The sequence below is a fragment of the Heterodontus francisci genome, chromosome 15 (genome assembly GCF_036365525.1).
Source record: "Heterodontus francisci isolate sHetFra1 chromosome 15, sHetFra1.hap1, whole genome shotgun sequence".
NCBI classification, from domain to species: Eukaryota; Metazoa; Chordata; class Chondrichthyes; order Heterodontiformes; family Heterodontidae; genus Heterodontus; species Heterodontus francisci.
In genome coordinates, this window is record NC_090385.1 from 66,361,145 (window position 1) to 66,380,884 (window position 19,740).

The following is a 19,740-nucleotide window of genomic DNA, read 5'->3' on the forward strand; positions in this document are numbered from 1 at the left end:
GACTTGGGAAAGATGTTTGCAGAGCAGTGACATGTTAAGATTTATAGTGGTCAGGAGGTTCTGACCTGCTGTTTGTGGTTTCGCTTCTGAGATATTGTTTTGGTTCAGTTGGGGTATGGACAGTGTTTGAAAAGCAGTTGAAGATCAGCCTACCAACGAATAAACCCCCAGCTCATCTTTCCTGCACCGCTCTCAGAGACCCTGAGGGGTCCAAAACATCATCTCCTCTTTCCTCCTGTCACTGAGAAATCCCTGTGAAACCAGAGTGTGATAGCGGAAGCCCATGATGCCGTATTTCTCCTGAAAAGCCTACTAGACTATTTTTTGACATCTCCAGAATGAACTGCTTCTGAAAAGATCCCAATGACCCATCACCATATACCCAAATGCCAGACCAAAAGGGAAACTTGTTACACAGGCAGATGTCCAGTCACCAAAATGAAAAAGCGGATGACAGTCTCTGATCCGCAACTGTTATATCGACAATTCATAGTTCAGTCCAAACATCAGTTTCCACTATTCCCTTCTGGACTAATTCTCTGTCCAGAGGCAACTCCCCAACTGGCCAAAAACCCAGCCCTTAAATACAAAACTATAATGAGCATCACCTGCTCTCTATTAACACTGAAATGAGTCTTGTTTAATTAAAGAGACCAGTATTTTCAATATTGTCACAACTGACATCTTTCCATATCTTCTCTCTTTTCTTCAAGAATTGGCAAGTATTTGGCCAAATAATTTTTTTTTTGTAACAAGGCTCTGCAGAGAGAATTAATTTTTTTCAGTGTGTGTGTGAGTTTGTTTGTGGGGGATTTAAAAAGGAACTTTCATATTTCAATCTGTGTGTTAATGCTTTGCTTTCTTACTGGACAAGTCGTGTTTTATAATAAACTGATCATTTTGTTTTTGTATTTTATTCTGGGATAAATAGAGTATATGATTGACTGAATCGGTAACTGGGTAAACATTTTTTTAAATATATGTTGTGACCTGTGGAGAAGTGGGACTAGAAAAGACAGTGCACTCCTCCACCTCGGTCGTAACAATACCTTGGTGCGCCTTCAGAGAAAAACACCCTGACATTTCACAGAACCTCTAGAATTTCAGCACAGGATGTGATCATCCAGCTCTTTGTGTCTATGTCTGTGTTCACGCCATATCCTAGATATCTACTCTACCAGTTCTTAACTGTTTCTCTGTACTCTTAATATTTTTCTTGTTTAAGTATTTGTCCAGTTTGAGCTTAAATATTGTGATACAACTGGTTTCTATATATGTCATATTCTAATAGCCTTTTGTGTAAAAAAATTATTTCAACCTCACTTTTAAAGCACCTGGAACAAATCTAAATCTATGGTCCTTTGTTCCTGAATCACCAGCCGAGGGAAGTAATTTACCTTTTGAAAAACCTTTCACATTTTTTGAACACTTCTAAACCAGTAAACACGGCCTGAGTTTTTCACTTCTCTATTATAACTACCTCCTGGTAAATCTTATCCTGACTCCAATCTCCTTTCCGCGATGGGGCAGCCAAAACTGCATACAACAGGGGACGTTTTCCAATTCTCTGTTCCTCATGCAAAATCTTGCTCTGTGGGAGTATGGGTGACAGAATCAAACAAGTTAGGTCAGCAAATCCAATTCATCCAACTACCAATTTTCTGGTGTTGAGATCCTCACTCTGCAAAATTTACCTAAGTATTCCAACTTTGGCCTGGCTAATATTTTCTATAGTTTCATCATCGACTCCTTGCTCTTGTATTCAAGGCCCTGTATTTAAAATCCAGAATCCTATTTATCTTTTCATGGCATTTCCCCAATTAATTAATTGGAAGTGAAAATTAGTTCTCCTTACAGATGTGATCAGATAATTTTCACTGTTTAATGCAAATATATTCTATTATATATAAAACCTGCACATTAATGTTTGACAATAATGAACTTGCAAAGGTTTCAAAATGAAACGACTTTAAGCAAAATTGACTAATTCATAAGCCAACCATTCTGACAATTGTAAACTAGCACAATTTCTTCTGAAAATACTACATTGAAACATCTTTCATATTTAGATTGGCCAGTTTTATAAACTAACCCTATTTTTAAATTTGTAGGTACGATCCCAAAACAGACACCTGGACAAACGTGGCACCTTTAAGTGTTCCAAGAGATGCTGTTGGAGTGTGCCTCCTTGGGGACAAGCTATATGCTGTGGGAGGATATGATGGACAGACTTACCTAAATACAGTAGAATCTTACGATGCACAAAATAATGAATGGACCGAGGTAATAAATAATCAGGGACACAATAGAATGTAAAATAGATTTACAGCTACATTAAATTTAGAAGGATTTCTCTTGAAAATATCAATGACATAATGACGTTTTGCGAGGATACTTCAAATGCATCAACTGTACGGGTTAGGCTGCACTATGGTACTGTCCCAGGTTCTGTTCTACATTTATGGACACAATTGTACTCAGTCATCAAGTATAATGTGGAAGAAACTTGCTAAAGGTCATGAATCTATTGAAAGGTGTAAGCCCCTTCATAAACTAGAGAAATGACTATTCGGCACAGGGTACAACTCCATATCTGTGAAAACAAGTACCTATGCTAAACACTATCTCTGAAAGAAACAAAGTGCTGGAAAGTAAGGTTCAAATTATACTCCATTCAGACTAATGGGGCAGAATTTTCCCATGGCCTTCGGGACTCCGATGACAGGACCAAATGGGGGGTCTCAAGCGTACACTTTCTGGCTGCAATCTTCCCAGAGGCCACCTCCTAATTGGCTGACTTTGAGCTTGCCATCCAAATAAGGATGGCAGCTGGGCTCCTGATGCCGCCTGCTCAATCAGCGGGCTGGCAGCTCTTAAGTCTTGGTAGCCCCAGTGGGAGAGGTGGGCGCTGCTGAGGCAGGTCGGGGACCGAGAGGGGGCCTCAAAATGGAGGCGCTATCACTGGCCTGCACATTAATGATCAAAAAACCAGCATTTAATGAATTGGGCTGGATTTAATGGATCGGTCTCGGTTGCGATTGCGACCTTTCATTAATGCAGCTCCCTTTTTGCGGCATGAAGCCTCCGGCTCCTATGGCCCCCTGCCTCCATTGAACTGGCAGCCTCCTTATGCTGCTGGCAAAATGGCAGAAAAACCACAATATTTCCCCTAATTGGGATCTTAATTGGCTGCCCACCTCTGTAGAGCGGGCAGCCGATCCACTTCCCATGCCACCCCTGGGAAAGTTCCCCAGGGACGTGAATGTGTCGAGGAGCCATCCCAACACAGATTTCCCCCTATTTACCCAGCAAGACCCCCACTCCACAAGCCCACCACCATGGTCCTGGGAAAACTCAGCCCACGGGTACGAACTCAAAAATCAAATTTCTCCCACTAGAGATTATATAATCAATTTTAAAAACAGCAGCCCTGTTAGCGAAACAGTTCATACTCATTATGATACGAATCTATGTTTGCAACAAGTAAAGTGAGGCAAAGGTTTTTCAGTGCAATTTTACAGGGTTCTGACAAGTCTTTTGTGCTCCTTGGTATCTGTTAACACATCACTCAGCTGAAGTTAACAGTAACTCTCCATTTAATTTAATTTTCCTTCCTTATTTGTGGAAAATACAACTCGAGTGAAATTTCTCCTGTCAGTAATTTTAGTGTAAAAGGTCGTGTGTGCAGACAGTGGCAGCGTGTGAGTGTGAGAGCAGAGTGGCAGGGTATGGGCTGCTACACCAAATTATTGACATTGTTGTGCAAAATGGGAAATATTTTGTACTCATAATAGTTTTCAAAAAAATTGGCAGGAAAACTTTCACCCCCTGAGATGTCTTTTCAACAAAAAGGGAAGTTAAATCAATCAAGGAAAGACAAATTGAAGTCTGCAGCCACGAGGGACGTAAGCAAAAGGCCAGGTATAGATCGGCTAAGTATTATCTCCTCCAGAGAATGATGTGTGATCACTGAATCCTAAAGATAAGGAAAAAGGATAAAATTGCCATGGGTCAGTTCATAAGGACAAGAAATAACTGAGTCATACACACCAGAAGATCACAGGTTCCATTCTTGGTCTTACTGAGTTAACAGATTTCAGCTGAATGGGCAGTAAATTATTACATTTGGCCTCAGTATCTCTGAGCTAGGGAGAGGAAATTCTGGTCATCATCCAGCCATTCTTAGACAATGTGCATGTTTGGATATTGATGATGACACGACAGGTATGATACCTGAAGGTTGGAATAGCCTGCTGACTTTTATTGTCTAGCTTCACACATAAAGAACTGTAAGGTATGGGAGGTTATTTAGGTTCCGAGGAACTGTACTTAAGCAGGAACCAGCCCATCATCAATGAAGAATAACATAGAATTTACAGCACAGAAACAGGTCATATGGCTCAACAGGTCTAAGCTCCATATAAGCTCCTCTCAGCTTACTTCATCTCACTCTATCACCAAATCTTTCTATTAATTTCTCCCTCACGTACTTATCAAGCTTCTCCTTAACTGCATCTGTGCTATTCGCCTCAACCACTCCATGTGGTAGGAAGTTTCACATTTTCATCACTCCCTGAGTAAAGAAGTTTCTCCTGAATTTCTTATTGGCTTGATTAGTGACTTTCCTATATTTATGACTGCTAGTTTTGGACTCCCCCATAAGTGGAAACAACTTTTCAACGTCTACTCTATTAGACTGCTTCATAATATTAAAAACCTCAATCTGGTCACCTCTCAGTGAAATTGAAAACACAAAGTTCCAGGTGCTTTTCTAGAGGGTCCAGATGTGCTCAGGTGGAATATTTAGATTAATTTTAAATATAGTTATATTTCACACTTGATAGATTTTTAACTTTTCAAAAAAAGAGGAAAAACATTTGGATTTACAACAGACCAACCAGACCATCAGTTAATTCAACAGTCACTCTCCTATATCCAATCCCTTGCTACAGTTCACAGAGACACTACCCCATCCAACATCCGACCTTTTCAGAGACTTTCCTTCTCCAACCCTCCTAGTTCATACCGGCAAACCTCTTCCCTTCTCCAATCTTGAACTCCCATTTAAATCTCCACCCTTCTCCCCTTCTAATCCAATTTAAACTGCTACTTTTCTTCCACCTCCACCACTTTTCAAACTGGCACTCTACTTCTCTGCTTTTCAGTTCAAGGTGGTACTCTTTTCCCCTCCAACTGTCTTAGTTCAATTGGGACTCTTTCCTTATCTCCATTCAATCTGGCCCTTTCTTTCCTCAGCCTTTCTCAGTTAATGAAAACACTTCCTTTCATCCCTATCCTACTATGCCATTCCCAACTTCTCCCCCCTCCTCTTACAGTGCCATTTCCAACTTTTAGGCCCTTCTCTGTCTCCTTCATTTTCCTAGAATAGTAGAATGATACAACATCGAAGGAGGTTATTTGGTTCATCGTGCCTGTGCCAGTTGTTTGATAGAGCTGTCCAATTAATTCCACTCGCCTCCTCTTTTCCCAAAGCCATGTGATTTTATTTTCCTTCCAAGTACTTATCCAATTCCCCTTTGAATATTACTATTGGATCTCCTTCCACCACGCTTTCAGTCAGTGCATTCCAGATCACAACAACTTGCTGTGTAAAAAGTGTTGCCTCTGGTCCTTTTGCCAATCACCTTAAATCGGTCAATTGGTTTACTGACCCTCCTGGCACTGGAAATCGTTTCTCTGATTTATTCTATCAAAACATTTATTTTGAACACCTATCTGAAACCTGCTTTGCTGTAAGAACAATCCCAGTTTCTCCAGTCTCTCAGCATAACTGAGCCCCTCATCCCTGATACCATTCAAGTAAATCTCCTTTGCACCCACTATAAGGCCTTGGGATCCTTCCTAAAGTGTAGTGTGCAGAATTGAACACAATACTCCAGCTGAGGTCTAATCAGTGTTGTATAAAGGTTTAGCATAACTTTGTTGCTTTTGCACTCTATTCCTCCATTAATAAAGCCAAGAATTCCATATGCTTTGTTAACAGCCTTTTTAACTTGTCCTGCCACCTTCAAAACTTTGTCTACATACACCCCATGTCTCTCTGTTCCTGCATTCACCTTAAAATTGTACTATTTAGTTCATATTGTTCATTCTTCCTACCAAAATGTATCACTTCACACTTCCCTGCGTTAAATTTCATCTTCTGTATGTCTACCCATTTTACAATCTGTCTATGTCCTCTTGAAGTCTGTTACTACCCTCCTCATTGTTTACTACAGTTCTGTGCTTCATATTATCTGTAACTTTAAGATCATTCCCTGTACATTCAAGTCCAGGTCATTATTATATATCAAAAGGAGCAGTGATCCTATACTGACCCCTGTGGAGCACCACTGTATACTTTACTCCAATCTGAAAAGCAACCATTCAGCACTCTTCTCTGCTTTCTGTTTCTTAGTCAATTTTGTATCCATGCTGTCACTGTCCTTTAAATCACATGGGCTTTAATTTTGCTGTCAAGTCTATTATTTGGTATTTTGTCAACCACCTTTTGCCAGACCATGTATACACACGTCAACCACAACCTTGTCCATTACTTCATTAAGGAACTCGATCAAGTTACTCATACACAATTTGCCTTTAATAAATTCATGCTTATTTTCATTTATTAGCCCATACTTTTCCAAATGCCAGTGAATTTTGTCCAGCTTATTGTCTCCAAAGGTTTCCCCATCACTGACATTAGGCTGACTGACATGTACTTGCCAGGTTTATCCCTTTCCCCCTTTTAAAACAGGGATGTAATATCCACAATCCTCCAGTCATCTGGCACCAAGAAGGATTGGAAAATTATGGTTAGATGTTCTGCAATTTCCAAACTTACTTCCCTTAGTAACCTAAGGCATATCCCTTTTCGATCAGGTGACTTTTCCACTTTGAGGACTGACAACCTATTAAGTATATCCTCTTTATCTATTTTTATCCTATCCAATATCACCACTGTCTCCTCCTTTATTGTTACATTGGCAGCATCTTCTTCTCTAGTGAAGGCATAAGTATGCATATAGTACTGCTGCCTCCAGAAGAAAATCTCCTTTTTGGTCCCTAATTGGCCCTACCCTTCCTTTGACTACCCTTTTACTATTTATGTGTTCATACAAGACTTTTGAGTTCCCTTTTATGTTAGTGTTAATCTCGTGTCACACTCTTTCTTTGTCCCTCATATTCCCTTTTTGAACATACAAACATACATATAGATCTAGCAGACTTCCTTTCTCAATGAGCTGGAAAGACACTGATCAAGAAAGTTCTTAATTTCCCATCATATTCTCTTTCCTGTGTCTTTCATTATTCCCTTTCCTCTTGCTTTCATTTCCCCCTTTCCTGTGCCCCTATTTCCAGCCATGTACCCCTTCCTTCTCCCTTCGATGCTGCCAATTTATCCTTTCCTCCCCTTCATTGTCATCCATTCTTCCCTCCATTCCTCTTTTATTGCTATCCATTCCCTTTCCCCTTCATTGCCTTCAATTTCCTTTTCCCCTTTTGTCACTGATTGCCAGCTATTCTCCCCACACCCCAAGCACTACTCCTACCCAAGTCCTGCCACTAGTGCAAGTGATATTGGCCACTACATATAATAGGCAGGAACTCCTCTGCTCATGAGGATTCCCACCTACAGTGTGCTGCAGGAATCCATTCCATTAGTGACTAGACCCAAAGATGGGGGGCTGAGAATTTCTGAGAGTGTCCTGGTTCATGCTGATTTTATTATTAAACACTTGACAGCCTGACTTGGGCCCAAGAGGAAGGGGTGAAAATTGGCAAAAACTGGGGGGGAAGTAAGAATAAACTACTTAACAATCATTAAATATTAGCTCAAATAATTACAGGAAAGGAGGCTGAAAGGACAACAATGATAAGTTCCTTAGGAAACCTTAATAAAACTTAGCTCAACTTGGTGTTAAAGTGGTGAGAAAGACTTGATTACAAAGAACAACTGGAACTCCCTTTCATCAGTGAAATAATTTGTTAATTTTAAAGATGTTGATTACTTTAGAGGAGCAAAGAATCTGTACATGGCTCGTGCAACATATATTTCTTAAGTAAAATTGAATTGTGTGGATTAGTGCTTTTGTTTTTAATTGAGCAGTTCAGCATTGTCTAGCTGGGCAGTGGTAATTCTATTTAATCGCTCAGAGAAAATTAGTATTTGCACTTTCCAAAGTGGAAAGATATTGGCAATATTGCGTACAGTAGCATAGTGGTAACGTTACTGGTCTAGTAATCCTGAGGCTTGGACTAATGATCCAGACACAAGAGTTCAAATCTCACCTTGGCAGCTGGAGAATTTAAATTCAATTCATTCAATAAATCTGGAATAAAAAGTTAGTATCGGTAATAATGGGCTGCATTCTATGGGGGTCCCAGCAGCAGGCCGGAAGACAGGGGGAGACCCTGCATTAGCTCTCCGTCGGATCCCCAAAGCCATTCCACAGCGGGCAGAAAATTAACTGTGCACCTTTGGGGACACTGTCCCTTTAAGGGCTGAGCTCCTGCCTCCAGCGATGCCGGCCAATCGAAGGGTCGGCAGCTCTGAAGTACCGGCAGTGCCATTGGGTGAATGGCCCCTGCCAATACTGCAGGATGCCCTGCAGCACCGAGGAAGAAGGAGACCTCAGGACAGGTGAGTGGGGTCAGAGTCACCGGGACCTTTCAGCATGCTGCACCGAGGGGGGCAGGGTAGGGGGTTGTCTTCCCAGGGGGAGGCAATGATCGTTGCCAGGGAGGACCCTCCAGGGGCCCTGGATTACCCTCAAAGGAGGGACACCCCATGACCCCGCTAAGAAGTTGCCAGGTTTTACCTGGCGGCTTCTTCCAGCAGCAGCAGACCCTTCCACCTCCCTCAAAATTGAGGTTGAGGTGGGAAAGGGTCCCTAATTGCCCATTAATTAGTCACTTGAGGGCTTCAATTGGCCTGGGGTTGGGAAGGCCATCTTCAGAACCCCTGCATTTTGCTTGCGCCGCCCGTCTCCATGCCCACCTCCAAGGGCAGAATAAAATTCTGCCAATATCCCCTCTAAGCTGCATGGGTACATGACCATGCAGCAATCAGGAATGTAGCACATAGGGAACAAGTAGGCTGTGAACAAGCAATGTTCCCTTTGAGATGGGCACATGAGCAACTGTACGTTGATCTTAAAGGGACCGTGCAGTGCAACAAGCCAGCCGTACACAGCGAACAAAAATTAGAGAGAACGTTGATCAGTAATGGTGACCATGATTGTTGTAAAAACCCAACTGGTTCACGAATATCCTTCAGGGAAGTAAATCTGCCCCCCTTACCTGGTCTGGCCTATATATATGACTCCAGACCCACGGCAATGTGTTTGACTCCTAACTGTCCTCTGAAATGGCCAAGCAAGCGATTTAGTTGTCAAGAAAGTAACTCACCACCATGTTGTCAAAGCCAATTTGGGATGGGCCATAAATGCTGGTTTGCCAGGGATACCCACACCCCATGAATTCATGAAAATATAGTTCAAATTCTTCACAGAGCAACCACCTAAATATTTGCAATAATTTCTTACTAGAAACTTTGAATGTAAAATTCTGCAGTACTAGTCCTTCTTGCTTGAGCAAAAATGAACAAATACTGTAAAATTATGGTACACTGATCTCTCACTCAAATGTGTAATTTACAACTTTAGTTTAATAGGTAACAAAACTTGTGTGAAGATATGCCTTACACACTGGGCTTTAAAGTACTAAAAGTAAAAATAAAAACATGAAAATTCAAATCTGCACAATGTGCTTCATAAACAAGTAAACTGGTTGCTTGTTTAGAGAGAAGTACCCACTGCTTAACATTTAAAAAATAGTTTCCACATTTGATAATATGGGTGGCTCAATTTGATTGGATTATGTTACATGCATTATTATGTTCTTTGTTTAAACAGATATGCATATTAATTTGACTCAGTTGGTAGCATACCATTGTCATGCTAGGCCCCCATCTGCCAAGAATGAGGCACATTGATTTTGTCATGAGCGTTGATTTTAAACTGTTACTGGAGCGAGGAAGTGACTTGTTAAACAGATCAGCCATGGCTGGAAAATACATTTGCATAGTAAAAGACGGTGCTTGTGTAGACAAAGAACCAGCTGGTCACATGACTAACTGGCTGTTCCAGGGGTCTTTTGAACTAGCCACAGAGAATTTGAACTCAGAAAGATTGTTTGCTCCTGGACCGAGAAGATCTCTCCTGTCTGCTCCCATCTCTTTCTCACAAGCCTCTGATTCCACTGAAGACACATGAACCCCAAGAGAGAAAAGTTTCCACAATGAATAAGGTTTAAGAAGAATACTGGGCCCCAACAAAAAGCAAGATCTATCTACAATCAAGAACTCTACAGTGAGCTTCAAGAACCATAACAAAACCTATTCAGATATTGCCTCAAACTTTTCCACTTTATTTTTTCTTCTGCTCTTTTCTGTCTCTATTTGCATGTGTGTATCGCGTATGCTTGCTAGCATGGATGCATCGTGTATCCGTAGGCATCAACCAAATTAGAGTTTAAGTTCAAATTTAATAAATTTCAACTTTTCTTCTTTAAACCTAGGAAAGGCTGTTTGTGCTGGTTTCTTTGCCTTATAATTGAAAGGTGGTGAAAAAGGATTCACCAAGGGGGAGCTAAAAATACGGTGTGTTTAAAATTAAACCCTGTTACGGTAAGACCAGGTGAAGGCTGAGAAGGACCCCTAGACAATTTTCTCACCTGGTCGTAACAGAATTTTGGTTCTAGCGTCCGGTTTTGACCCACAGACAAACAAGAGAAATTGGAAGTGGGAAGCCAAAAGAAGGAGCAAGAATTCAATACAGCTTTTCTTGTGGTTGTGTGTGATTGAATACTAACATGTTGGCAACTGAAGCTAGTAGCTCACCAAGCCAGGGTGAAGTAACTTGGGATAAGTTAAAAACACTGTCTATGGAGGAGTTGAGGAAAGTGGTTGAGCACTGTGGGATCACTCTACGTGGCAAGGTTAGGAAGTCTGAACTCCTAAGACAAGTGGCCAACCATTTTTCCCTTGAATCTGAAGAAGCAGAAGCAGGGTTAGAAGCAGAGTCCGGCAGGGTATCTTTTAGCAAAGATACAATTGGAACAGAAGAAACTTGAATTTGAGGAAAGGGAAAGAGAGAGAGGCAGGAGAGGGAGAAAGAAAGAGCCTTCCGGAAAGAACGTGAAGAAAATGAAAGGCAAGAGAGAGAGAGAGAAAGAATATTCCAGAAGGAATGTGAAGAAAGAGAGTTGGAGCAGCTTGAGTTAACTAGGGGGCAGCAGAGTAACCCCAGTGAAAGCATAGCCAATATGGAGGAGCGTAATTCAGGGCTGGGTACAGAATTGTTAAAACTAGCTCAACTAATTCCAAGATTCAATGAGGAGGATGTACAACATTTTTTGTGTCTTTTGAGAAACTGGCAAGGCAGCTCATATGGCCAGCTGAGACCTGGCCTCTTTTACTGCAAAGCAAGCTAACCGGAAAAGCCCATGATGTTAAATTCCCTGTTGCCAGATGAGAGTTCATCAATTTATGAACTGACAAAAGGGCTATCCTTGGGGCATAAGAATTAGTACCCGAAGCCTATTGCCAACAGTTCAGACCCCTCAAGAAGCAAGCTAATTAAACTTATCTACTGTTTGAAAGTAAGCAAGCAACTGGCTTTTGACTAATGGCTGAAGGCTCTCAAAGTACAGCTCAGCTATGAGGATCTCAGAGAAGTAATTCTATTAGAGGAATTTAAGCACTCTCTTCCACTCTCCATAAAGACCCATGTAGAGGAGCAACAGGTCCAGAGAGCCCAGCAAGTGGCCATTTTTTATTTATTTAGAGATACAGCACTGAAACAGGCCCTTTGGCCCACCGAGTCTGTGCCAACCAACAACCACCCATTTATAACAATCCTACATTAATCCCATATTCCCTACCACATGCCCACCATTCTCCTTCCACCTACCTACACTAGGGGCAATTTACAATGGCCAATTTACCTATCAACCTGCAAGTCTTTGGCTGTGGGAGGAAACCGGAGCACCCAGTGGAAACCCATGCAGTCACAGGGAGAACTTGCAAATTCCGCACAGACAGTATGCAGAACTAAACCCAGTTTGCTGGAGCTGTGAGGCTGCAGTGCTAACCACTGCGCCATTGTGCCGCATTATGGCCAATGAGTTTGCTTTAATTTATAGGTTGGTTTCCCAGGGGAGAACCTTTCCTAATCACCCCCATAAATCCGAAAGGACAAAGGGTGGGAAAGTGATGGGAGACCAAGCAGTTCTGGGAGAGAAAGAAAAGCATGAGTCACAGGGCGTCCTCCTCTAGCCAAAAAGGAAGGTGCTATGAGCAGGAGCGAGACCCGGAGACTTGTGTGCTTCCATTGTAATAAAGCAGGGTATTTAAAAGCTGACTACCGGAAACTAAAGGGAAAACCTGCAGGGTTAATCAAGGCCCACACACTCAGTGAAAGAGGGACCCTGATGGAAAGTACATCAAAACAAGCTGTGACTTTAACTGCAGTAAGAGCGAGACCCAGGAAGCTTATGGCTGCAAGTGCAGGAAAATTTAATAGGATCCCTGAGGGCTATCAAGGTTTTGTGTCTGAAGGGAAAGTAACCCCATACCCCTCGAGTGGGGCAAGCAAGCCCATAGCAATTCTCAGGGACACGGGGGCGACCAGTTCCCTTTTACTAGGTAAAGGCCTGACCTTTCCCCCACAGACTGAATGAACACCAAAATGGTGGTGAATGGTATTGGAGGGCAGTGTATGTCTGTACCTGCACACCGGGTGCACCTGGAGTGCAACCTAATTTCGGGACCGGTGACCATAGGGATTATCCCTAGTTTGCCTGTGGATGGGGTTGACCTGCTCCTCAGTAATGATCTGATGTGGGTGAAGGTGGTAGCCCCCACAATGGTGAAAGAAAGACCACAGGAAGTCAAAATGACAGGGCAGTGGCAGGAGACAGACCCCTGCATTTTCCTGAATGTGTAGTGGATCAGGCCATGATCAAACCAGCTCCCCAAGCGGAGACTGAATTAGCACTGCAGGTAGATGACCAGGTCTGTCTGTCTGAGAATTTCTTTGGAAAGTTAGGAGATGCGGGGAATGAATTAAATGGATTTTCCCTAGCTGAGGCTCAGCGAGCCGACCCAGTATTGCAGGAGTTAGCACAGGCTGCTCAGTCTGAAAGTGAAGCAGAGGGAGTCCCTGATTGTTACTATTTAAAGAATGAGGTATTGATGAGGAAATGGAGTTCTTCTCACAGATCTGATAGCAAGGAGTGGACCAGTTAGTAGTGCCGCAGAGGTACTGGAAAGAAATAAAGGCCCATGATACTACAGTGGCTGTACATGCTGGTATACGAAAGAGCAAAGCCTGCATAACACAACGGTTTAACTGGCCAAAACTCCACAATGATGTGGTGGAGTACTGCAGGAGTTGCCACATATGCCAGGTTGAGGGGAAACCCCAACCTACAGGGAAACCTGCACCCCTAAATCCTGTACTGGTGTTAGGAGGACCCACCAGCAGAGGGCTGGTGAACTGCAAGGAACCCCTGCCGCGAACAAAAGGGGACAGGTAGGCATGACGCTGGCAAAAGCTTAGAAAGGGAAGGGGAAAAAGTGACCAAGAGGGCAGGTTAAAGGAGGTCTGGGAGGAATCCCGGATGAAAACCCCTTCTGTCCGGTCAGCCAACCCCAAAAAATGTGAAAGGTTAGACCCCACATCCTCCTATGTAAATGCAGACACTAGAAGCACCCCACCAGAGTTGCTAACAGGATTTACAGGAACCTGCAGAGACAAAGGAAGATCTCTAGGGTAATGCCTCACCTAGTCGAAGTGCCATTTGGGCGTGCAGTAGAGCCTGCACAAATACCCACAGGCAGGAAGGTCCGAGAGGACAAAAGGGGAGATTAGCAAAGAATCCTCCCCCCACAGTCAGGAAAAAAGGAACCACCCATTCCTCTAACATCAGAAGATTAGAGATACAGCACTGAAACAGGCCCTTCGGCCCACCGAGTCTGTGCCGAACATCAACCACCCATTTATACTAATCCTACACTAATCCCATATTCCTACCAAACATCCCCACCTGTCCCTATATTTCCCTACCACCTATCTATACTAGTGACAATTTATAATGGCCAATTTACCTATCAACCTGCAAGTCTTTTGGCTTGTGGGAGGAAACCGGAGCACCCGGAGAAAACCCACGCAGATACAGGGAGAACTTGCAAACTCCACACAGGCAGTACCCGGAATCGAACCCGGGTCCCTGGAGCTGTGAGGCTGCGGTGCTAACCACTGCGCCACTGTGCCACCCTAAGCCTTTGCATGACTCAGCAAAACACTGAAAGAGAGTTCAGGATAGACCCATCCCCTTCTGACTCTCCTGAACAAATTAATTCCAACTCAGGACTATTAAACCTAGCCATCTCAAAGACCCTTGGCAGCCATGGAAATGCACAAACTGAAGAAAAACTTCCCCAAAGAACCACATGTTTATTCGGATGCCAAAAGGGGCAATTTTAATAAGTTTTATGATTTGTGAATGAATGAGAGAAATGCACGTTTTTTGTTTCTGTATCTTATATTTTCACTCAACCCTTTTAATGAAACGTGATTTTCTCAAAGCACATTTTATCCTCTGGGTGTGGAGGTGTCATGCTAGGCCCCCACCTGCCAAGAATGAGGCACATTAATTTTGTATTGAACATTGATTTCAAACTGTTACTGGAGCGAGGACATGACTTGTTAAACAGATCAGCCATGGCTGGAAAATATATTTTCATATTAACAGACGGTGCTTGTGTGTAAACAAAGGACCATTCCCTGACACATTCAACTCATAATGGATGTGAGTGGGGTGGGGAAGCACATTGCAGGGCCTGCTGGGATGATGCAATCCACAGCGGCCAGGACTTTTTGGACCAGCTGGTCACATGACTAACTGGCTGTTCCAGAGGTCTTTTGAACTAGCCACAGAGAATTTGAACTCCGAAAAACTGTTTGCTCCTGGACTGAGAAGATCTCTCCTGTCTGCTCCCATCTGTTTCTCACAAGCCTCTGAATCCACTGAAGACACAAGAACTCCAAGAGAGAAATGTCTCCTACAGCCAACAAGGTTTGAGAATAATACTGGGCCCCAACAAAATGTAAGATCTACCTACAATCAAGGAGTCTACAGTGGGCTTGAAGAACCATAACAAAACCTCTTCAGATATTGCCTCAAACTTTTCCACTTTATCTTTTCTGTCTCTATGTGCATGTGTGTATCGTGTATGCATGCTAGCATGGGCATGTCATGCATCCGTAAAGATCAACCAAGCTAGAGTTTAGGTTTAAGTTTAATAAATTTCAACTTTTCTTCTTTAAACCTAAGAAAACCTGTTTGTGCTAGTTTCTTTGCCTTATAATTGGAAAGCGGTGAACAAGGATTCACCAAGGGGGAGCTAAAAACAGTGTGTTTACAATTAAACCTTGTTACGGTAAGACCAGGTGAAGGCTGAGAGGGACCCCGAGACACTTTTCTCACCTGGTCGTAACACCATCCTTTTGATTAGGAAGTACAGTCCAACACTAGGGGTTTGAACTCATAATCTAGGTGGTATGTAGGGAATTCCTCATTACATTGTCTGGGATGCATTCTTTGGACTTCCTTCAGTGGTTTAAATGGCAGTTAATTACCTCATACTAATTTTAAACTTTTTTAGAAGGCTCTAAAATTGTGTTGATCTTATAGATTTACTCACTGGCATACCTCTCACCTACAGGAAGTGCCTCTAAAGATTGGAAGAGCTGGCGCTTGTGTTGTTGTGGTCAAACTGCCTTGAAATGCTGAAAAGATTGTCTAATATTTTTTGCTGAAGACCAAGAGAGTAAACAAAATTTGTGCTATATATAAGATTAAACATTCCAGAAACTGCATCCTCCTCAGCACAGCCTGAGGTATACATTACAACTCAGCACAGAATGAGGTGTGCTCTGATGGAGCCTCTTCACAGAAAATATATTCATGAGCCTACTGCAGAATTAAATGCAGATTGCCACAGCCTCAACACAGGAATCATTATATATCGATGGAGCCTCATCTCATAATTAAGTGATTCTTACCAGAGCCTCACCACAGAATGAGATGGACATCACTGAAGTCTCACCATAGAGTGAGGTGTATACCAATGGAGCCTCGCCATAGAATGGAACAAGTACTACTGTAGGAACCCAGCCTCTTGGAAAACCTTATCCGTGAAGCTCTTTTCAATGACTAATTCTGCTTAAGCTGGTTTACCAGCACTGTACTTAATGTAGGAGAGAATTTGAAAGGTCTCTTGTATGTCAATGTTAATGTATAAAAGTACAGCATATTATAATGAAACATGGTTTTAGTCTTTCAAGGAAGTTTCATCAATATCTCCTTAAAAATAAAATGTAAACAATCAAAATTAAATGACACATTGGAAAAACGCTGTTATTTTTAAATATTACTTCCAAACTAGTCAAGAAATAGAGAAAATAATAAATCAAGCCATGCAGCTATTTTCTTACATTCAACAATTCCATGACCTGGTCACAAAAACCTCTTCCTGTGAAAGCCAAAAAATATGTTTGAATCCAATTATAGAAAATATTATAAATACTTTAACCAACACAGGGCTTTATAAGCATTGCTCCATGAAAACATTATAGTTACCCTTCTACAGACCTAAGTCTTGGAAAGGTATTAGAAAATAACCTAGAATACTGTGAGAAGAAAAGCAGGCCTGGGCACTTTTCCTCAAATGCTCTGTTGTTCTTTATTTTACTTGAGCCATCTCAACACATTGATCATTAGTAATAACACAATGTAAGAGATGGCAGGAGACTCCAGGGATACTGCAAAGCACATCCTTCACAAGCAATATGGTACATAAAGACAGTACCATGCACAGTGTATAGTAACCTAAAATGTTCATCCTAATTTTAAGCCTCTTGTTCTACTTCAGAAATATTCACCCCAAGAGGGTCTTTTAAAAATGCTCAAAAAGTGGATTATTTAGCTTTAAACTTTTAAATTGTGTGCCCCAGTGTAAAAATACAGCAGCTTCAAACTTAATGTGACTGATCATAAAACAATAGAATATTTATGTTGCAGACCCATTTTTGCAGCAGTGTGCATCTATAGTATCTAAATTGACAGTAGACTTCAAATATCCATGGTGTATTGTGCTTAAATACTTTAATTTTAAGAGTATATTAAAAGTAGTTCAGGCATCACATACTTTCTAACAAACAATCTGGGCTGGAATTCCAAAATGCGATATTATAAAGGTTGGTGTCAATGAAGCTTGAAATACATTTTCTAAACCAGAGTAATTGCAATGACCTGATCTAATCTCTCAGTTTGAGGAAATGAGCCCATTAAGGATGAAAACACAGAGACATCACCACATTCCGAGTAACATAGGACTGTCATTCTAATAATGACATTATATCCATACCTCAATCAGCTTGCAGGTGATCAATAAGTTCTTCCCAGAATGAAACTTAAATTATCTGCCATATTTAAAAGGATTCATAGAATTAACTTTCATGTACCTGAACGTTCATACAATGTGGTTATCATTCTGAAGAGGTGCCCACACTTTTCTCACACTGAGATCCGAATAAGTCTCTTTAAACCAATGTAATGATTTCAATGTTCCCATTTGTGATCCAAGATATATTTATACAGCATAAAATGATTATTAAATGGGATAAGAATCATTATTAAAATTGTGACATTAAATAGTCTTTGAAGTTCATACATTAATTAGTATAGTAACGAAAATAAATTACACCAAAGTTAGTCATAGGCTATTTATGTAGTGCTAGCAATGCAGAGTTATATTTATGGAGATATATAAATATACAGTTTAATCCAAATGTCTATGTACATATCATATTGATATTGGCAAATGTATTATTGGTGAATCCAATTTTATGAGCCTATGAATGTGCCAACAGAATTACAGCAGGTGTGTTTAAAACTGTTGAATGGACAAACTGATATTGAGATACTGTATTGTACAACATTTCATACAACCATCCAGAGCAGGAAGAACATTTTGTACCTTACTGGGCCAAGATCAACATAAGTCAAAGTTGCAGAATTGGGAGAATGCATTTCTTATTGTGGACAGGGAAAAGTTAAAGTAATTCAGCTGCAGGGGAGGTGCAGGGAGTAACATTCATACTCATTTTTTAGATCAGAGACTGGTAATAGAAAATGTGGGTTTTGTCTACTTTGGTTAGCGATCTTCCCCCCAATTCTTCCTGATTATAGAATTCCTAACCAAGGAAAATGAGCTAGGGTCACAGTAGATGTATACAATGCTTCCATTTCTGTCTTTTTTTTTTTGTCTCAGCTATTAAACAATTGATATCTTGCTTATATACTGGAAATTGTAAACTCCTGCCCTCCAACACATTCTGGTTTACATTGGTTGGTAGAGATACTTTTATTTTAATTGACATTGTAACGTCAGCTTCAAGTGGTACCAGGGTCCACTCTTATTAGCAGACAATATAAACAGGGTATTTCTTTCATCAAGTGAGCTCTGCTCTATCCAAAAGGAAAATAATGTGGTCAGTACAATTTTAATGATAGTGTTGCACCAAACTTGCAACCAATCCCATCTGATACCAACATAATGTTTGAGGAATCTGTAAACACGAGTAATAGAACATGCAAACCACAGTACTTAAAAAATACTGCAGTGTCTCAGCATACCTAATTGTATTTGATATTGTTAGCACTTGACAGTCAATTACATCTATAGAGAATGTGCTGAAGTGGTGCTCCATACATCTGCCAAAGCTTAAGTTGTGGAGCTACTTCAAGGATTTTGGACAGTCAAGCAGCTCTGAATTCCTCCAGCCGTGACATTCTAATAATGTTTACAGTTCAGCTGCCAGTCTTAACTCTTGTGCTGCATCTGAAAGAAACTACTTTCAGTTTTAGAGTTAGTACAGCTGACAAGACGAGTTGTGAAGGATCTGCCATTTTGTAAAAAAAAGCATTTACAGTACAGTTTGCTAGTTTCTCTGTAATTTTTATGTCAAATAAAAGTAAATGAAATTTAGCAAATGGATTCAACAAATTACATTTTGTTTTGGTTTCAAAAACATCAAGTTAGAAACTTTCTTTATGAGCCAGCTTTGTCATCAACTGCAATCTTTTGGACAAATAGCAAACTTTTGGAAGGTTATACGGGATGAAAAAATTCCTATTTTTATGGTCTTACAGACTAATTTTGCAACATGGGAGGCCAAAAATTGTAATTAGATCTGCTATTTACACTGCCTTTCAGTAACATCAGACTCTGTAAAGGTAAGGGAATATATATTTACGTAAGCTTGAATCTTTTCAGTACTGTAATTTATACCAAACATTTGGTCACTGAAATGTGTTTTTTTGTGTAGCATGCAAGGAATCTTTACTTTCTTACTGCATCTTGATGTATTTACCTTTAATCTTCTGTGCTATTCTGCAATTGTCACTTTGCAAATAAACAAATTCATTAAAATGAGCATGTGTGCTGCTTCATCTGTTTTCAAAGCAGGTTAAGTAGAATAAAGACTTGCATATATATAGCACTTTTCATGACTACTGGACGTTTCAGTGTTTTACAGCCGATGAAGTACTTTTGAAGTGTAGTCACTGTTGTAATGTAGGAAATGTTGCAGTCGATTTGCACATAGC

At 41.0% G+C, this 19,740-nt stretch overlaps 1 protein-coding gene across 4 annotated transcripts in view; it reads left to right on the forward strand.

Moving 5' to 3' along the window:
- LOC137377726 (kelch-like protein 4) overlaps positions 1 to 19,516 on the forward strand; it is a 415,621-nt gene extending 396,105 nt beyond the window's left edge. For all 4 annotated transcript variants that reach the window (XM_068047695.1, XM_068047698.1, XM_068047696.1 and 1 more), the window contains 2 exons: positions 2,112 to 2,283; positions 15,794 to 19,516. In XM_068047695.1, the coding sequence (XP_067903796.1) occupies positions 2,112 to 2,283; positions 15,794 to 15,853 (232 nt within the window). In that variant the 3' untranslated portion in view covers positions 15,854 to 19,516. The remainder of the gene's footprint in view (positions 1 to 2,111; positions 2,284 to 15,793) is intronic.
- Positions 19,517 to 19,740: the final 224 nt, after the last annotated feature.